The sequence below is a fragment of the Saimiri boliviensis genome, chromosome 1 (assembly GCF_048565385.1).
Source record: "Saimiri boliviensis isolate mSaiBol1 chromosome 1, mSaiBol1.pri, whole genome shotgun sequence".
In the NCBI taxonomy this organism is placed as follows: domain Eukaryota; kingdom Metazoa; phylum Chordata; class Mammalia; order Primates; family Cebidae; genus Saimiri; species Saimiri boliviensis.
The window spans coordinates 18,031,667-18,045,016 of NC_133449.1; the positions used below are offsets into that span (position 1 = coordinate 18,031,667).

General features: G+C 40.2%; 1 protein-coding gene across 1 annotated transcript in view; it reads right to left on the bottom strand.

Moving 5' to 3' along the window:
- Window positions 1-10,670, bottom strand: part of NT5C1B (5'-nucleotidase, cytosolic IB) — a 35,670-nt gene extending 25,000 nt beyond the window's left edge. Inside the window, exons 1-3 of the mRNA XM_074387757.1 lie at window positions 10,596-10,670; window positions 765-854; window positions 201-431 (exon numbers count right to left, since the gene is read on the bottom strand). Coding sequence (XP_074243858.1) covers window positions 201-431; window positions 765-854; window positions 10,596-10,670 — 396 coding nt within the window. The remainder of the gene's footprint in view (window positions 1-200; window positions 432-764; window positions 855-10,595) is intronic.
- Window positions 10,671-13,350: the final 2,680 nt, after the last annotated feature.

The window sequence follows — 13,350 nt, forward strand, 5'->3', positions numbered from 1 at the left end:
GCTGAAACAATATATCCACCATTTTTACCAGACTGTAAAGGTGAGGGCAGCAGGTGCCCTACTGAGGTTGCAGGGAGACTCTAAGGCAGCTGATTCAAGGGAATGGAACCCTCAAGCTTTCCTTTCAGGAGAGACAAAAATGAAGGAGACTTGGGGGAAGCAAGTAAAAGAGTTTCTATTTGCCATATCCTTCCCCTCACCCAGATTGCCTGTGGTTCCCCTCCAGAATCAGTAGTGTGATCTCTGCTCACCCTCATCATGGTGATCTGCTGGCCCCGCTCCCACAACAGGCACATGTGAATATAAATACGTATTGTGCGGCAGGGGCCAAGGGCTGTTCCCTCAGCTGCACAAAGGCAGCGTCTACACGACGAGTGACCCCGGAAGGGGCAACATCTCAGCGAGTGATTCGGATTGACTGCACGCCTCATCTGAAAGATTGTGCAGAAAATGGTCAATGCAATGGCCAGACAGCCCTCCCCTCCCTGATTTGAACAAAGATCAGTCTCCTCCCAGCACAGGCTGAGCAGAGGAGCCTGCTGTGGCTCCACACATTCTCAGTGAACACGTGGGTATGGATGGAGGGGAAGGCAGGGCCCAACCTCTTCTAGTTGTTCCTTAAGCTTCTCATGAGAACATTAGGGACGCCTTAATACAATACTCAACAGCTTGGTCTTCTCTCCCAGAACTCCCTGCCCCCTAATATTTTCCATTATGCTTTCTGCTCCTTAATTTCCTCACCTCTGCTGCAGAGATCAGCTCACCTGACTGCTAAGACGAACTCCCGTTTTGTCAGATTCCTTTCTTTTTCCTGCTTCTAGACTTTCTTTTGAGGACCTCATTCCAGGCTCATTCTTGACATGGAAACAAATAATATTTATTAATTTTTTATCTCAGGACATTTGGAACCTTGGCTTTAGAAATAAAAAGATAAAGAAAACATATAATTTATTTCTTTGCCAATATAAAAAGATGTAAATTCTAGACATTAGCTTCCCCTCTTCTAACAAGCATGAGTAAAAAATGACATCTATTTTATTAAAAAGTATTGTATAAACAATGTTTTTTTGGGCCGTGTGTGGTGGCTCAAGCCTGTAATCCCAGCACTTTGGGAGGCCAAGGAGGGTGGATCACGAGGTGAAAAAAAAAAAGATGTAAATATAATGATGCTTCATTCCTGGATAAACACTTTTTTCACTTGGTTTAACCAGGAGCCTCATGATGTATTCCTGATAACCTACTACTTGCACGACCTTCACTCTACACTTTATATCTAAATTCTACTAATATCAAATAACTTGTATTTGCCTGCACACACCACCCTTATTTCCTTGTGGTCTCCTCTTCTCTTTCGTGTTCTTCAAAACCCAGCTCAGTGTGACCTTGGGAAAATTCCCAGAGTTAAATATTGTTCTGTGTTGCTTGTGTCTTTTGTACATCCTTTTACTGAGCAATGAGTTGTCCCTTTTCTATTCTCTTTCCTACTATGTCATGCATTCTTCAAAGACAGCCACTGTTTTTACATTTTGCTACTAACATATGAGCATGTGCTCAATGAATGCTGACTTATTGGATTGCCTTATATACTACATTCTTTAATCTTTTTCTTTGCTGTCTTCATTTTTAAAAATTTCTCCTTCTTCCCTTTTCTCTGCTTTCTCCATTGCCTTTATTCTCTTCTTTCTCTTTTCTCTACATGAAGCTATTATCTGAAATTATTTGATTGTTGCAGAGCCTTTGCAGAGGCAAATAATGGACTGATATCTACATTTCCTCAGCCTCATGGCAAGATTCTAAGACACTCAATTCACTCACCTTCTTTTTCTGTTTGAGGGATGTTTGACTCATTTTTTTAACTGTTGAAATTCTTTTGTTGTTATGCAGATATTCATCTCCCCAGCTCCATTTCCCGTCACTTCCCTTGCTCCATCTAGCTTTGCATTTAGAATGTCAAATTTATGACATCATATGTGATTCCATAGTAACAAACTGACTCTGTGAACATGTTATTAACCTTAAAGAAGGAAGTTTCTTTATTTTGAATATATCTGCTCATAACTATTGTCTTTGTTTTCAGAAGTTGATGTCTAAACATTGTTCAAATGTTCAATGTGTAGCAGTATCAATATTACCACTTCCTTCTTTTTAAACCTTTTTAGGCATTTCTCTGCCATTCATTATATTAATCCCATTTTTGGCTGTATGTTTCCTGGTACTGCCAAAATGACGGGCAAAGTCATTTGTGGATCCAGGCATTTATCCAGGTTTATTCTGCCAGACACACTTTGGAGGGCTTTCCTGAGATCTAGAGATTATTTTTGATAGCTGAGATTTTGTTCTAGACATGGAGTTTAGACTTGAGTTTCAGTTTAGCTTTAGTGTCTCATGTTCCTTTCAGTGGCAAAACTTGTTGAGGAAGACACTGTCAAAGCCCTTTCCCCATGGCTAGACTCAGTGTAGAATGTTACCTCTGCTGCCCCATCCTTAACCGTTTACCCTGTGCTGTCCCATCCTTAGCCCTTTAAACACTACAGCTAAACTCAAATTCAAGTCTAAACTCCATTTCTAGAACAACATCTCAGCCATCAAAAATAGTTTCCAGAGGCCGGGCGTGGTGGCTCAAGCCTGTAATCCCAGCACTTTGGGAGGCTGAGGCGGGTGGATCACGAGGTCAAGAGATCGAGACCATCCTGGTCAACATGGTGAAACCCCATCTCTACTAAAGGTACAAAAAATTAGCTGGGCATGGTGGCGCGTGCCTGTAATCCCAGCTACTCCAGAGGCTGAGGCAGGAGAATTGCCTGAACCCAGGAGGTGGAGGTTGCGGTGAGCCGAGATCGCGCCATTGCACTCCAGCCTGGGTAACAAGAGCGAAACTCCGTCTCAAAAAAAAAAAATAGTTTCCAGATCTGAGGAAAGTCTGGGAGAATGAACATGGGTAAATGATTGGGTCCATAAATGAGTTTGTGATTCATTTTGGCAAGTAACAGGAAGCATACAGCTACAAATAGGATTGATATTTGCAAAAGGTAGCCTCTAACTCTGGTTTACAGAATCTAACCATGTTCTCCATTTTAGTTTTCTCCTTTTATCTTCACCCAAGCTTTAGATAGGAGACATGTGCCATGCCAACCTGAACTGGTGACACCATCAAGGACTGAGGCAGGTTTCCAGCCTGTTTTCATGGGATTTGATAGCTAAGGTTGAATATCGGAAGTTGTTGATGGTTTTAATATAAGTTCTCCAGGGAGTCTTTTAGTTAGTAAAATGTGCAGGCTGTAGGTAAGAATGCCTAGATTTAAATTCTTTCATCTCTCCCCTACTCTCCACTGTACCCCAAACCCCCACCATTCTACCCAAAATTTGTACAGGGGGCATTTGTTTTTTGCCTGGTTATGATGTTATTATATTTGTTTAAGTTATGTGGAAGATCAAAGTGGTAAGTGCTGTACGTTTCAGTGTAACTTCAGAGAACCTTACCTTCTCTATTAAAATCACACCCCTAAGTACCAAGAGCATCTTTATTCTCTTAATATGCTATGTTTGGGGCCAGAACAACTAACGTGAATTTTATCTCATTGTAATAAGGTGTTTTATTTCTACTACTCAGGATTATAAACTCATTATGGATTGTTAGCACTCCTTTGAGGGAGGGAGCAAAGGCTTCTGTTACAGGTTTCATGACTAAGACTTCACTTAGGGAAGTCTGACATCCCAATTCAAGGGCTATGAGCTTCCTCCACAATCTGGAAGCCTATGCAAAAGGATGAATGGACCTGAGTCAGAGGTTTATCTGACCCATAGTTCTGCAGAGTATACCGGAAGCATAGTGCTAGCATCTGCTTCTGGTGAGGTCCCAGGAAGCTTCCAATCATGGTCAGGAGGCAAAGAAGGAGCAAGTGTGTAACAAGACAAGAGCAGGAGCAAGAGAGAGAAGGGAGGAGGTCACAGACTCTTTTGAAGAATCAGATATCCTGGTAACTCATTACCATGGGAGGGCACCAAGCCATCCATTAGGGATCCCCCTGCATGACCCAGACACGTCACACTAGGCCAAACCTCCAACATTGATAATCACCTTTTAACATGAGATTTGGATGGGACAAATCTCCAAACCATATAATGGTTAAGCATGTTCTTGTCTCAAGTCTTTTACATTTGCTGCTCCATCTGTTGCAGTGACTCATATGTTCACATTGCTTAATTCCTTATTTCAATTAACTTTGCTCTCAAGTCATCTCCTCACAGAGGACCTCTCTGACTCCCATCTAAAATGGTACCTCATTTCCTTCATCTTTTAATCCTTCTGTCACTTTATTTTTATTCATAATATTTATTTCAACCTGACTTTGTTTCACAAGACTTTTATTTGCTTATTATCTTTTCTGGTCCCATTAGAGTGAAAGCTACTTGTGAGAAGGAACATTATCTTTCCACTGCTGCTTTCTTCTTGCCTAGAATAGTGCCTAAGGAGGTACTTCCATAAATATTTGTTGGATAAATACATGAATCTTTTAAGAAATGCATTTACTTAACAGTGATAAGCAGGATACATAAAATTATAACAGTAGTGGTAGAATTTTTTTAATTTTTTTTTTTTTTTTTGAAACAGAGTCTTGTTCTGTCACTCAGGCTGGAGTGCAATGGCATGGTCTTGGCTCACTGCTACCTCCACCTCCCAGGTTTAAGCGATTCTCCTGCCTTAGCCTCCCAAGTAGCTGGGATATCAGGCATATACCACCAAACCCAGCTAATTTTTGTGTTTTTGATAGAGAACAGGTTTTCACCATGTTGGTCAGGCTGGTCTTGATCTCCTGGCCTCAGCCAATCCACCTGCCTCAACCTCTCAAAGTGCTGGGAATACACAGTGGCCTGAGCCACCATGCCCAGCCATGGTGGAAATTTTAAAAAGTCATTTTCTTATGCCTTTGAAGAGGACCATGAATTAGTGCATGGGAAGAAAACCCAGAAAAGTGCTGTATTTCTTTCCTGTCCTTTAAAGCTTTTTTCCCTAGAGATTGGGGTTCTCAAACTTGAGAGTGTATCAGAATTACTTTGAGAGGTTGTAAGAGTGACTTTGCAACAGAAGAATGGTTAAACTGTGGCACATTCATACCGTGGAACACTGCTCAGCAATGCAGAGGAACAAACTATTGATAAACAGCATAACCTGAATGACTCCACAGAGAATTATGCTGAGGAAAAAAAAAAGCCAGTCCCCAAGAGTTAATACTGTATGATTTCACTTGTATAACATTCTTGAAATGACAACAATTATAGAATGGAGAACAGGTCAGTGGTTGCCAGCATGAAGAGGTGGGTGAAGTCAAGTGGGTGTAACTAGAAAAGGGGAAAATGAGAAATCTCTCTGGTGATGGAAATAGTCTGTATTTTTTATTTGCTTGTATCAGTGTCAACATCTGGGCTCTGATATTGTACTATAGTTTTGCAAGATGTCTAAATTGGCAAAGGATAATGGGATCATTCTGTGTTTTTTTTTGTTTGTTTTTTTGCAACTGCCTACGAATCTACAATTATTTCAAAAAATTTAAAAAATTTAATTTTTTTTAAACATATAGGCAAAGTTTTGGGGCCTTTTTCCCTAGAGTTTCTGATTCAATAGGCCTGGATAGGACCCAAAATCCGAATGTATAAAATGTTCCCAGATGAAGCTGATACTGCTGGACTTTGATAATTACTAAGCCAGAATAATTAGGAATTCTTCGTACTCACAGGTAAGCTCCAGGTGGTCCATTGACTCCATGTGAACACCATCAAATAATCCTTTCCTATCTTAAATATCATCTCTCGTAACAAAGACTATCATTAGTGAAAGAGTCTCTAGGTGAGCCTGTCAGACCCCAATGCTCAAGACAAAGCCTCACTTTTTTTCAGTAGGGCCCTGTCTGATTGGTTGGGCTGTAAGCAGTTCACCAGCAACAGCTATGTCCTTTACTGACTGCCTCAGTTGGAAAGGAACTGTCCGAGTTGAGTTGTAGGTTCACATCCTTGGCTGCACATTAAAATTAACCGAGAGCTTTAAAAAAATCCCAGTGCCCAGGAGTTTTCCAGATCACAATCACAGCCAAGTTTAATTAGAATCTCTGAATGTAAGACCCAGGTATCGGTATCATTTGTGTTTGGCTTGAGGGCTGAGGCCTAGGCTTTCAGTAGAATTTCTAAGGTACCTACTTTCCTTCCTCCCTCTCCCCATATTGCTCTGGGTACAGTTCCCCAGACTCCCCAAAGGGGAGGCAGCCCCTGCTCAAGAAGCTGAACCCCCAAACTAGAAACCTCAGTCTTCTTAGACTCTTCCCTCTCTCTTGTCTCAGGTTCTTACAAGTTGCATGTCTTTTATCTCAGCTGTATCTTTCAAACACCAGGCACTCTCCCATTCCATTCGCTTTTGGTTAAGTCTTTATTTTTTCCAATAAGCTATGCAAGAGTCTCCTCACCAACCTCCTCATCTGTACTATTGTGTCCTCAAATCCATCCTTATATAACCACTAGAAAGATCTTTCTAAAACACTAATAGATTCTTTCACTCCCTTATTTAAAACCTTTTGTGAAGAATCTTTTTTTTCCCCAAGAAACAAATTAGTATGATATCCAAGACTCTCTATGACCGAGTCTTTCTCCCATTCCTTGCCTCCTTTCCTAGCCTCATACATCTAGATTTCCCCAACAAAACACTTCTCATTCCCTTAAAAAATTGTTTTATTGAGATATAATTAACACACCATACCCATTTAAAGTGTATAATTCAATGATTTTTAAAATATTTGTAGTCATGCCACTATAACCACAGCCAAATTGTAGCATATCTTCAACATCCCCAAAATGAATTCAGTATCTTCTAGATATAACCCCTATCTTCTCACCCCTTGCCCAGTCCTAAGTAATCATTAATTTACTTTCTTCATAACCCATTTTACAGATCAATGCATCGCTACCCAGTAGAGTTCTGAACTTTGAAACAAGACTGACTTAGGTTTAAATTTTACCTTGGCTAGTCTATATATTTGGATCACTTACTCCATCCAAACTTCAGTTCTGTTCCCATCAAAACTGGAAAAGTTACATACTTCTTAGACAGGCTGTGAGGATTACTGACAGTATAACAAGGTACCCAGCAATAATAAATAGGTGTTAATTATCATTATGTTTTAGTGAATTATGAATATAAAATTTTGAAAAAAGCATTGCTGTGATCCTATAACCAATAACTAGATATCCCATTGTAGCAGTAATTACCCTTTCAGATTTTAATAAGAATATGTGGGCTTATGTGATAGTTCAAATCAAGATGGTTTTAGAAAATTTAATATTAATCATATTAAATTTTGGACTCAATCCAGGTCACAGGGTGGACAGGTTGGCAAGTATCAGGCCTAAGGTTAGTCAGCACAAGTGCGTGATTCCTGAGGCTCACAGAAAGACTGTGGAGAAGGGGAAGGGGTCTTGTTTTCTTATCATTTCCACCTGTTACTTAGATCATCTCGCTATATTAGTTTTGCGTGGCCATGTAACAAATTACTACTAACTTAGTGGCTTAAAATGTGCATTTATTATCACACAGTTCTGTTAGGTTAAAACTCTGGGGAAGCTCACCTGGGTTCTTTGCTCAGACTCTGTTAAAGGTAAAATCAAGGTGTCAACCATGCTGAGCTGTTCCTGGAGGCTCTGGGGAAGAATCTATTTCCAGTCTCAAATGGGTTATTGGAAGAATTCAGTTTCTTTTGGTTACAGGACAGAGGTCCAAGTTGCTGGATGTCAACCAGGGAATCATCCTCAGCTCCTAGAGGCCACTCTCAGGCCCTTGCTCCATGGCCCCCTCCATCTCATTAATGGAGAACCTTCCTTGTGCTGAATCTAATCAGTCAGAAAAAAACTCTCGTCTTTCAAAGGGCTCAGTTACTTAGGTTATGCCCATGGGGATAATCTCTCTTTTATTAACTCAAAATCAACTAATAAGTAAGCTTAATTATATCTACAAAATCTGTCTTGCCATGTATAATGACATAATTATGGGTTTGATGCCCCATTGTATTCCCAGGACAGGGAATTACACAAGGGTGAGGGTCTTTGGAGAGATCATCTTAGAATTTTGTCCTCCACACTCATTTAATTGACTTTGCCTAAGTGAGTCCTCAAAATAGGGAACTAAATAAATAAAACCCGGGCTTGCAAATTGGTGACCACCATTATCTATTTCACTGAATATGGACTATCTGGGGCTAGTATGGGCACTTGATTCGAAGATATATTTTGTTTTTAAAAGTATGGACTAGGAAATGTAACATGTATGGACATGTTAGAGCCTGTCACTACGTCTTTTGGATTCACGTGCATGGATATTTTTGGAGGAGTTGTGTACTTTCTCTTGCACCTTTCTGAGGTCTGTGATTGTTTGTGTGGGCATGGAACAGATCTAGGAGCACATTGACACCTCGGAGAGAGTTTAGAAACTCAAGATGTCTTCATTGGGAGAGTCCTAAAATTAAATATAAGGATAAAGTAGTATATACTTCTTAGTTCCTTTCTATAGAAATGGAAGTGTATTTCATGGTTGGTCTCCAAATATACTCTTTGATGGATTGGGAAAATTTTTTTTAAAGTAAAAAACAGTTGTACTTTAAGAAAAGAATTTTTAAAAATATCCGGGGGAAGGCAGTCTCAGTTGTAAAGATGCTTTGTGAAATATAAGTGCTTGAAAAATAAAAGTGCCACTTACTTGTGTAGATTAGAGCTCTGAAGTTCAATCTTTTCATCTGTGAAACAGAATTTAAATGCTTATGCACATCTTACAATTTTCTTGTGAAACTTGAATGTGGTCATACAATGAAAAGCCATAAGAAGTTCAGAGGAAGTTTTTATAACACATCCCACCAAAAATCTGCATGTTGAGCAAAGAAGATGACCAAAGGACTTGGAAACTGGGCAGGCTAAGTGAAAGTCGATAATCACTTCCTCATAAGGTAAGGGAGCTTGGTGCCAGTGCAAAATCCATGTCTTACTCTTTTTTAAGAAAATCATGAAGAATATTTTCCACATTTTATTAGGCTTAGCCAAAATGGTACATGTTCACCTTTTCCCCTCCATCCATACTTCAACTCACTTTAGTAAGTAAAATCAACAAATAACCCCATTTCTCCCATTAGTAACAGCTCATGAGCTGGAATGTTCGACACTCACAAGCATTAACCAAACCCTAATCAGCCAAATGCTGTCTGCCACCTGCTCCTTACAATGCTCACCTTTCTTTCCCCATGCCTATGATAGCTTTCCTCAAAGACATTTCTGTGCAGAACTCCTGTCTTTGCTTCATTCTCCCTCACATCATTAATCAGTGTGCTATGCCTCATACAAAGGAGGGAAAATTATCCAGTTTCCTGCTCCATGCCAGCCAGATGAACAGGTGCTAAAGTAGGACTTTCATAGGCACTTAAGCTGCTGCACCTGGAATCATGGTGTGTTTAGCAGATTGTGTCCTGTATCTCACAGAAGCCGTCTTTATGTTGAATTGTTCTGTATGATGCCCTAATGCTTCTGGTGTCCAGAGCCAAGCCTTGAGTAGAACAACACAGGAAAATAACTTCTGGCTTAGGTTCTTCAGGAGTTTATCAACTTGCTAGGAGAACCTAAGATCCAAAAGGGACTGTATGAGGAGACTTTCTCTATTAGGTAGCTTTCAAAAAAGGAAAATAATCAAACAAATAGGGAATAATCAAACAACCAAGGCATCTGCACATACACACAGTTCGATAAACCATGCCTGCATTGATACCAAGGGATTTCCTGTGTGGGGGTGGTCCTTGTAGGAGCTTTCAGGAACTGGGAGCTCCCAGGTGGTGTGCTCACCTCCTTGAGACAGGCGATATGTTGCCAGGAAAAGAAACATCTTCATACTCTGCAGATGTGGCTTTTCATATTAATATGCCACTTCCTATGAGTCTCAGAGAGTTGCTTAGCCTCACAGCCCATTTCCTCATTTGTAAAACAGAAATGATAATAACAGTGATTTCGTAGAGAGAAAGAAAATGAGAATTGTGAAGGATTGAGCACAATGCCTGGCATTGGACAGGCACTCGGTAACCATCGTCTTCCCAGTTTCCCTGCCTCCCAATTCACCTGCATAAACATATTTCAGGCACTCTGGGTAGCGTTTTATCTGGACCCCATGACCGCCTAGGGAGGGCCCTGCCCTGAACCCCGGTGCCCCATGGATGACAGACTGTGTGTCTTGCCTGTTTGTTTTCCTTTTGCCTGTTTTTTATTTTGGGTCTGTGTGATTTCCTGGCAAAAGTCCGATCAGTGGTGAGAAAATATGTGTGTTTGCTATTATATTTGAGGAGTGAGCAGCTTGTTCCTAGAGGTCCCCCAACCCCAGATATTGTTGGAGAATGTAGGTCCGCAATGTCCTCAGTGCAGCACAGCTCAGAGTAGAGTCCCAAGTCTGGACCAGCTTAGATTCTGTATTTTTGGTGATGAAAACAGATAGAATTCACTCAGTGACATTTTTCAGTTTTTTAACATTTGGCTTTGACATCGATGACCTTCATTTTCTTTTCCACTTAGTTCTTTTGGCTTCCCACTTCTTCCTGTTCAGTAAAATTTTGAAAAGCTTGCTTTTGCTCCTGTGTTTCTGTTCCTGTGGCCAGCACGACCATCCTCCCAATCAATTGCTCAGGAAAGATCCCAAATTAATCACAGATTGCTGCATTTTCCTCCCTGTCACATCCTGTTATTCACTAGCATCTTTTGGCTTGACTTCCTTAATACCAGTGAAAATCAGCCACATACCCGCATCTCATGTCCAGTGTCTTACTGTGGGCCCTCCCGTGGCACCCTGTGCAATCTCTGTCTTAAGCCCCAGGCATGCCAAGTTATAATTACTTGTTCTTACGTTTTTATTTTCCACTAGTCTTTAACTCCCTTTCAAGGACAGAGCCTATGTATTATTCATCTCTGCAACCCCAGTGCTTAATATAGTGTTTGAACAAAATGTTTCCTGAATGAATAAAATAATGAGTAAAAAATCATGTTACCAATTAGAAAGACTTCCTGTGTCACAGGGTAGACAAAGGTTTGAGGAGGCACCCTCTAGGACCATAAAATGAGATTCCCAATTCTATCTCCATCAACCCTGGGTTCTAATGAGGCTATGCTTATTTGAATTTTTACAACTTTCAGTCAAAACACATTCAGTAATTGATTAGTCCCCTTTAGAGGTTGGCAGAGAATTTTTTTTTTTTTTTGAGATGGAATTCTGCTCTTCTTGCCCAGGCAGGAGTGCAATGGTGTGAGCTTGGCTCACCACAACCTCTGCCTCCTGGGTTTAAGCAATTCTCCTGCTTTGTCACCCATGCTGAAGTACAGTGGCACAATCATGGCTCACTGCAGCCTTGACCTTTCAGGCATAGGTGATATTCCCACCTCAGCTTCCCGAGACTACAGGTATGTGCCACCATGCCTAGCTAATTTTTGCATTTTTTGTAGAGATAGGTATTTCACCATGTTTTCTTGAAGTCCTGGGTTCAAGTGATCAACCCACTTGCCTCCCAAAGTACTGAGATTATAGGCATGAGCCACTGTGTCCAGCTGATCTTGACGTTTTGAAAATTATAAGCCAAATATTATGTAGTGTGTCTCTCCTTTGGGGTTTTCTGACACTTCCTTATCATTGGATTCAGGTTATAGATTTGGGGCAAGAATGCCACTGAAGTGATGTTGTGTCCTCAGGGCACCTTATTAAGAGAATGGTAATGTCAGGTTGTCCCAATATTATTTAGTGACTTGGTTGAATTTGTGTCCGCAAGTTTCTCAGTTATTAATTATCCCTGTGTAAGTAATATGCAATTTTAATGTACTGTGTAAGTATGGAATCCTGACCAAACTTTCATGAGTAATTTTAGCTTCCATTGATGATTTTCTAGCTCCATTATTCCTTTAATTAATTAGACGGCATTCTGTTTTAATAAAGTACTTCCTATTTACTCACATTTACTCATTTCTGTAAGTATGGACTCAAAAATTCTTATTTTATTCAATAGGTTTAGTTCATGATTTATGTAGATGCTCAAATTGTCCCAGATTTGGCCATTGGAAGCCCTGTCAAGTGGGGTTGCTGTGCTTTTGAAATGTCCCCATGTCTCTTTCAGCACTTTTTTTTTTGAGACTTGCCGTGTCGCCCAGGCTGGAGTGCAGTGGTGTGATCTCGGCTCACTGCAGCCTCCGCCTCCTTGGTTCCAGTGATTCTCTTGCCTCAGCCTCCTGAGTAGCTGGGACTACAGGAATGCACTACCATGCCTGGCTAATTGTTTTGTATTTTTAGTAGAGATAGGGTTTCACCATGTTGTCCAGGATGGTATTGATCTCCTGACTTTGTGATCTGTCAGCCTAAGCCTCCCAAACTCTTGGAATTACAGGTGTGAGCCACCGCACCTAGCCTTCAGCACTTTCTTACTTTCTAGAATAACAAAATTCTCCAAACTTATCTTGTACTTTTTCTCTCATATCCTTGAATTAGCCATTTCTTCAGAGCTCTAATTTTTTAGGTGGCCAGTAGCATTTAGAAGTCAGTATATGGGCAGCAGACCACACTGCCATGTGTGTACCTATGCAACAATCTTGCATGTTCTTCACATGTACCCCAAAACCTAAAATGCAATAAATAAATAAATAAATAAATAAATAAATAAATAAAAGAAGTCAATATATGGGCATTAAGTGTACTTTTTGCTTCTAGGCCCTGTCAGTGGATGGAAATCTGCTTTATACACAGACACACACACACACACACACACACACACACACATGCACACATGCATGCACACACACACACACACACACACACACACACACACATACACACATTTATTTCCATCATCTCTTTGTCTACCTACCTATCTATAGTATTAAAAACCATGGGTTTATATGGGTACCTTCAATTTCAACCCAACTTTACTGTGTTCATGTTTACTTTGAATATAGTATGAAGATCTTGCGGCCATTTGAAATATTTGTGTTCAGGAACATTTTTATGGTAATGAAAGCCTACAAGTTCTACATATTTTCATTACAAGAACTTTTTTTTTGTAGTTCTTTTATATACATAGGTGTCTGAAATAATTATTCAACTTAAATCCCATTACTTATATTTCAAGGAAGGAAGTCAATGCTTTATTCAATTTTTATCATGCTTTAAAAGATAGCCTCAAGAGGGAGATCTGGGTATTACCCCAGCTCTTACATTAATGCAGACAAGAGAGTTGAAACTACCAAGCTAATGACAGCTCTTAGCAGATTTGGATGCTCCTCTGATAACATCATGTGTATTACTCTATGTTC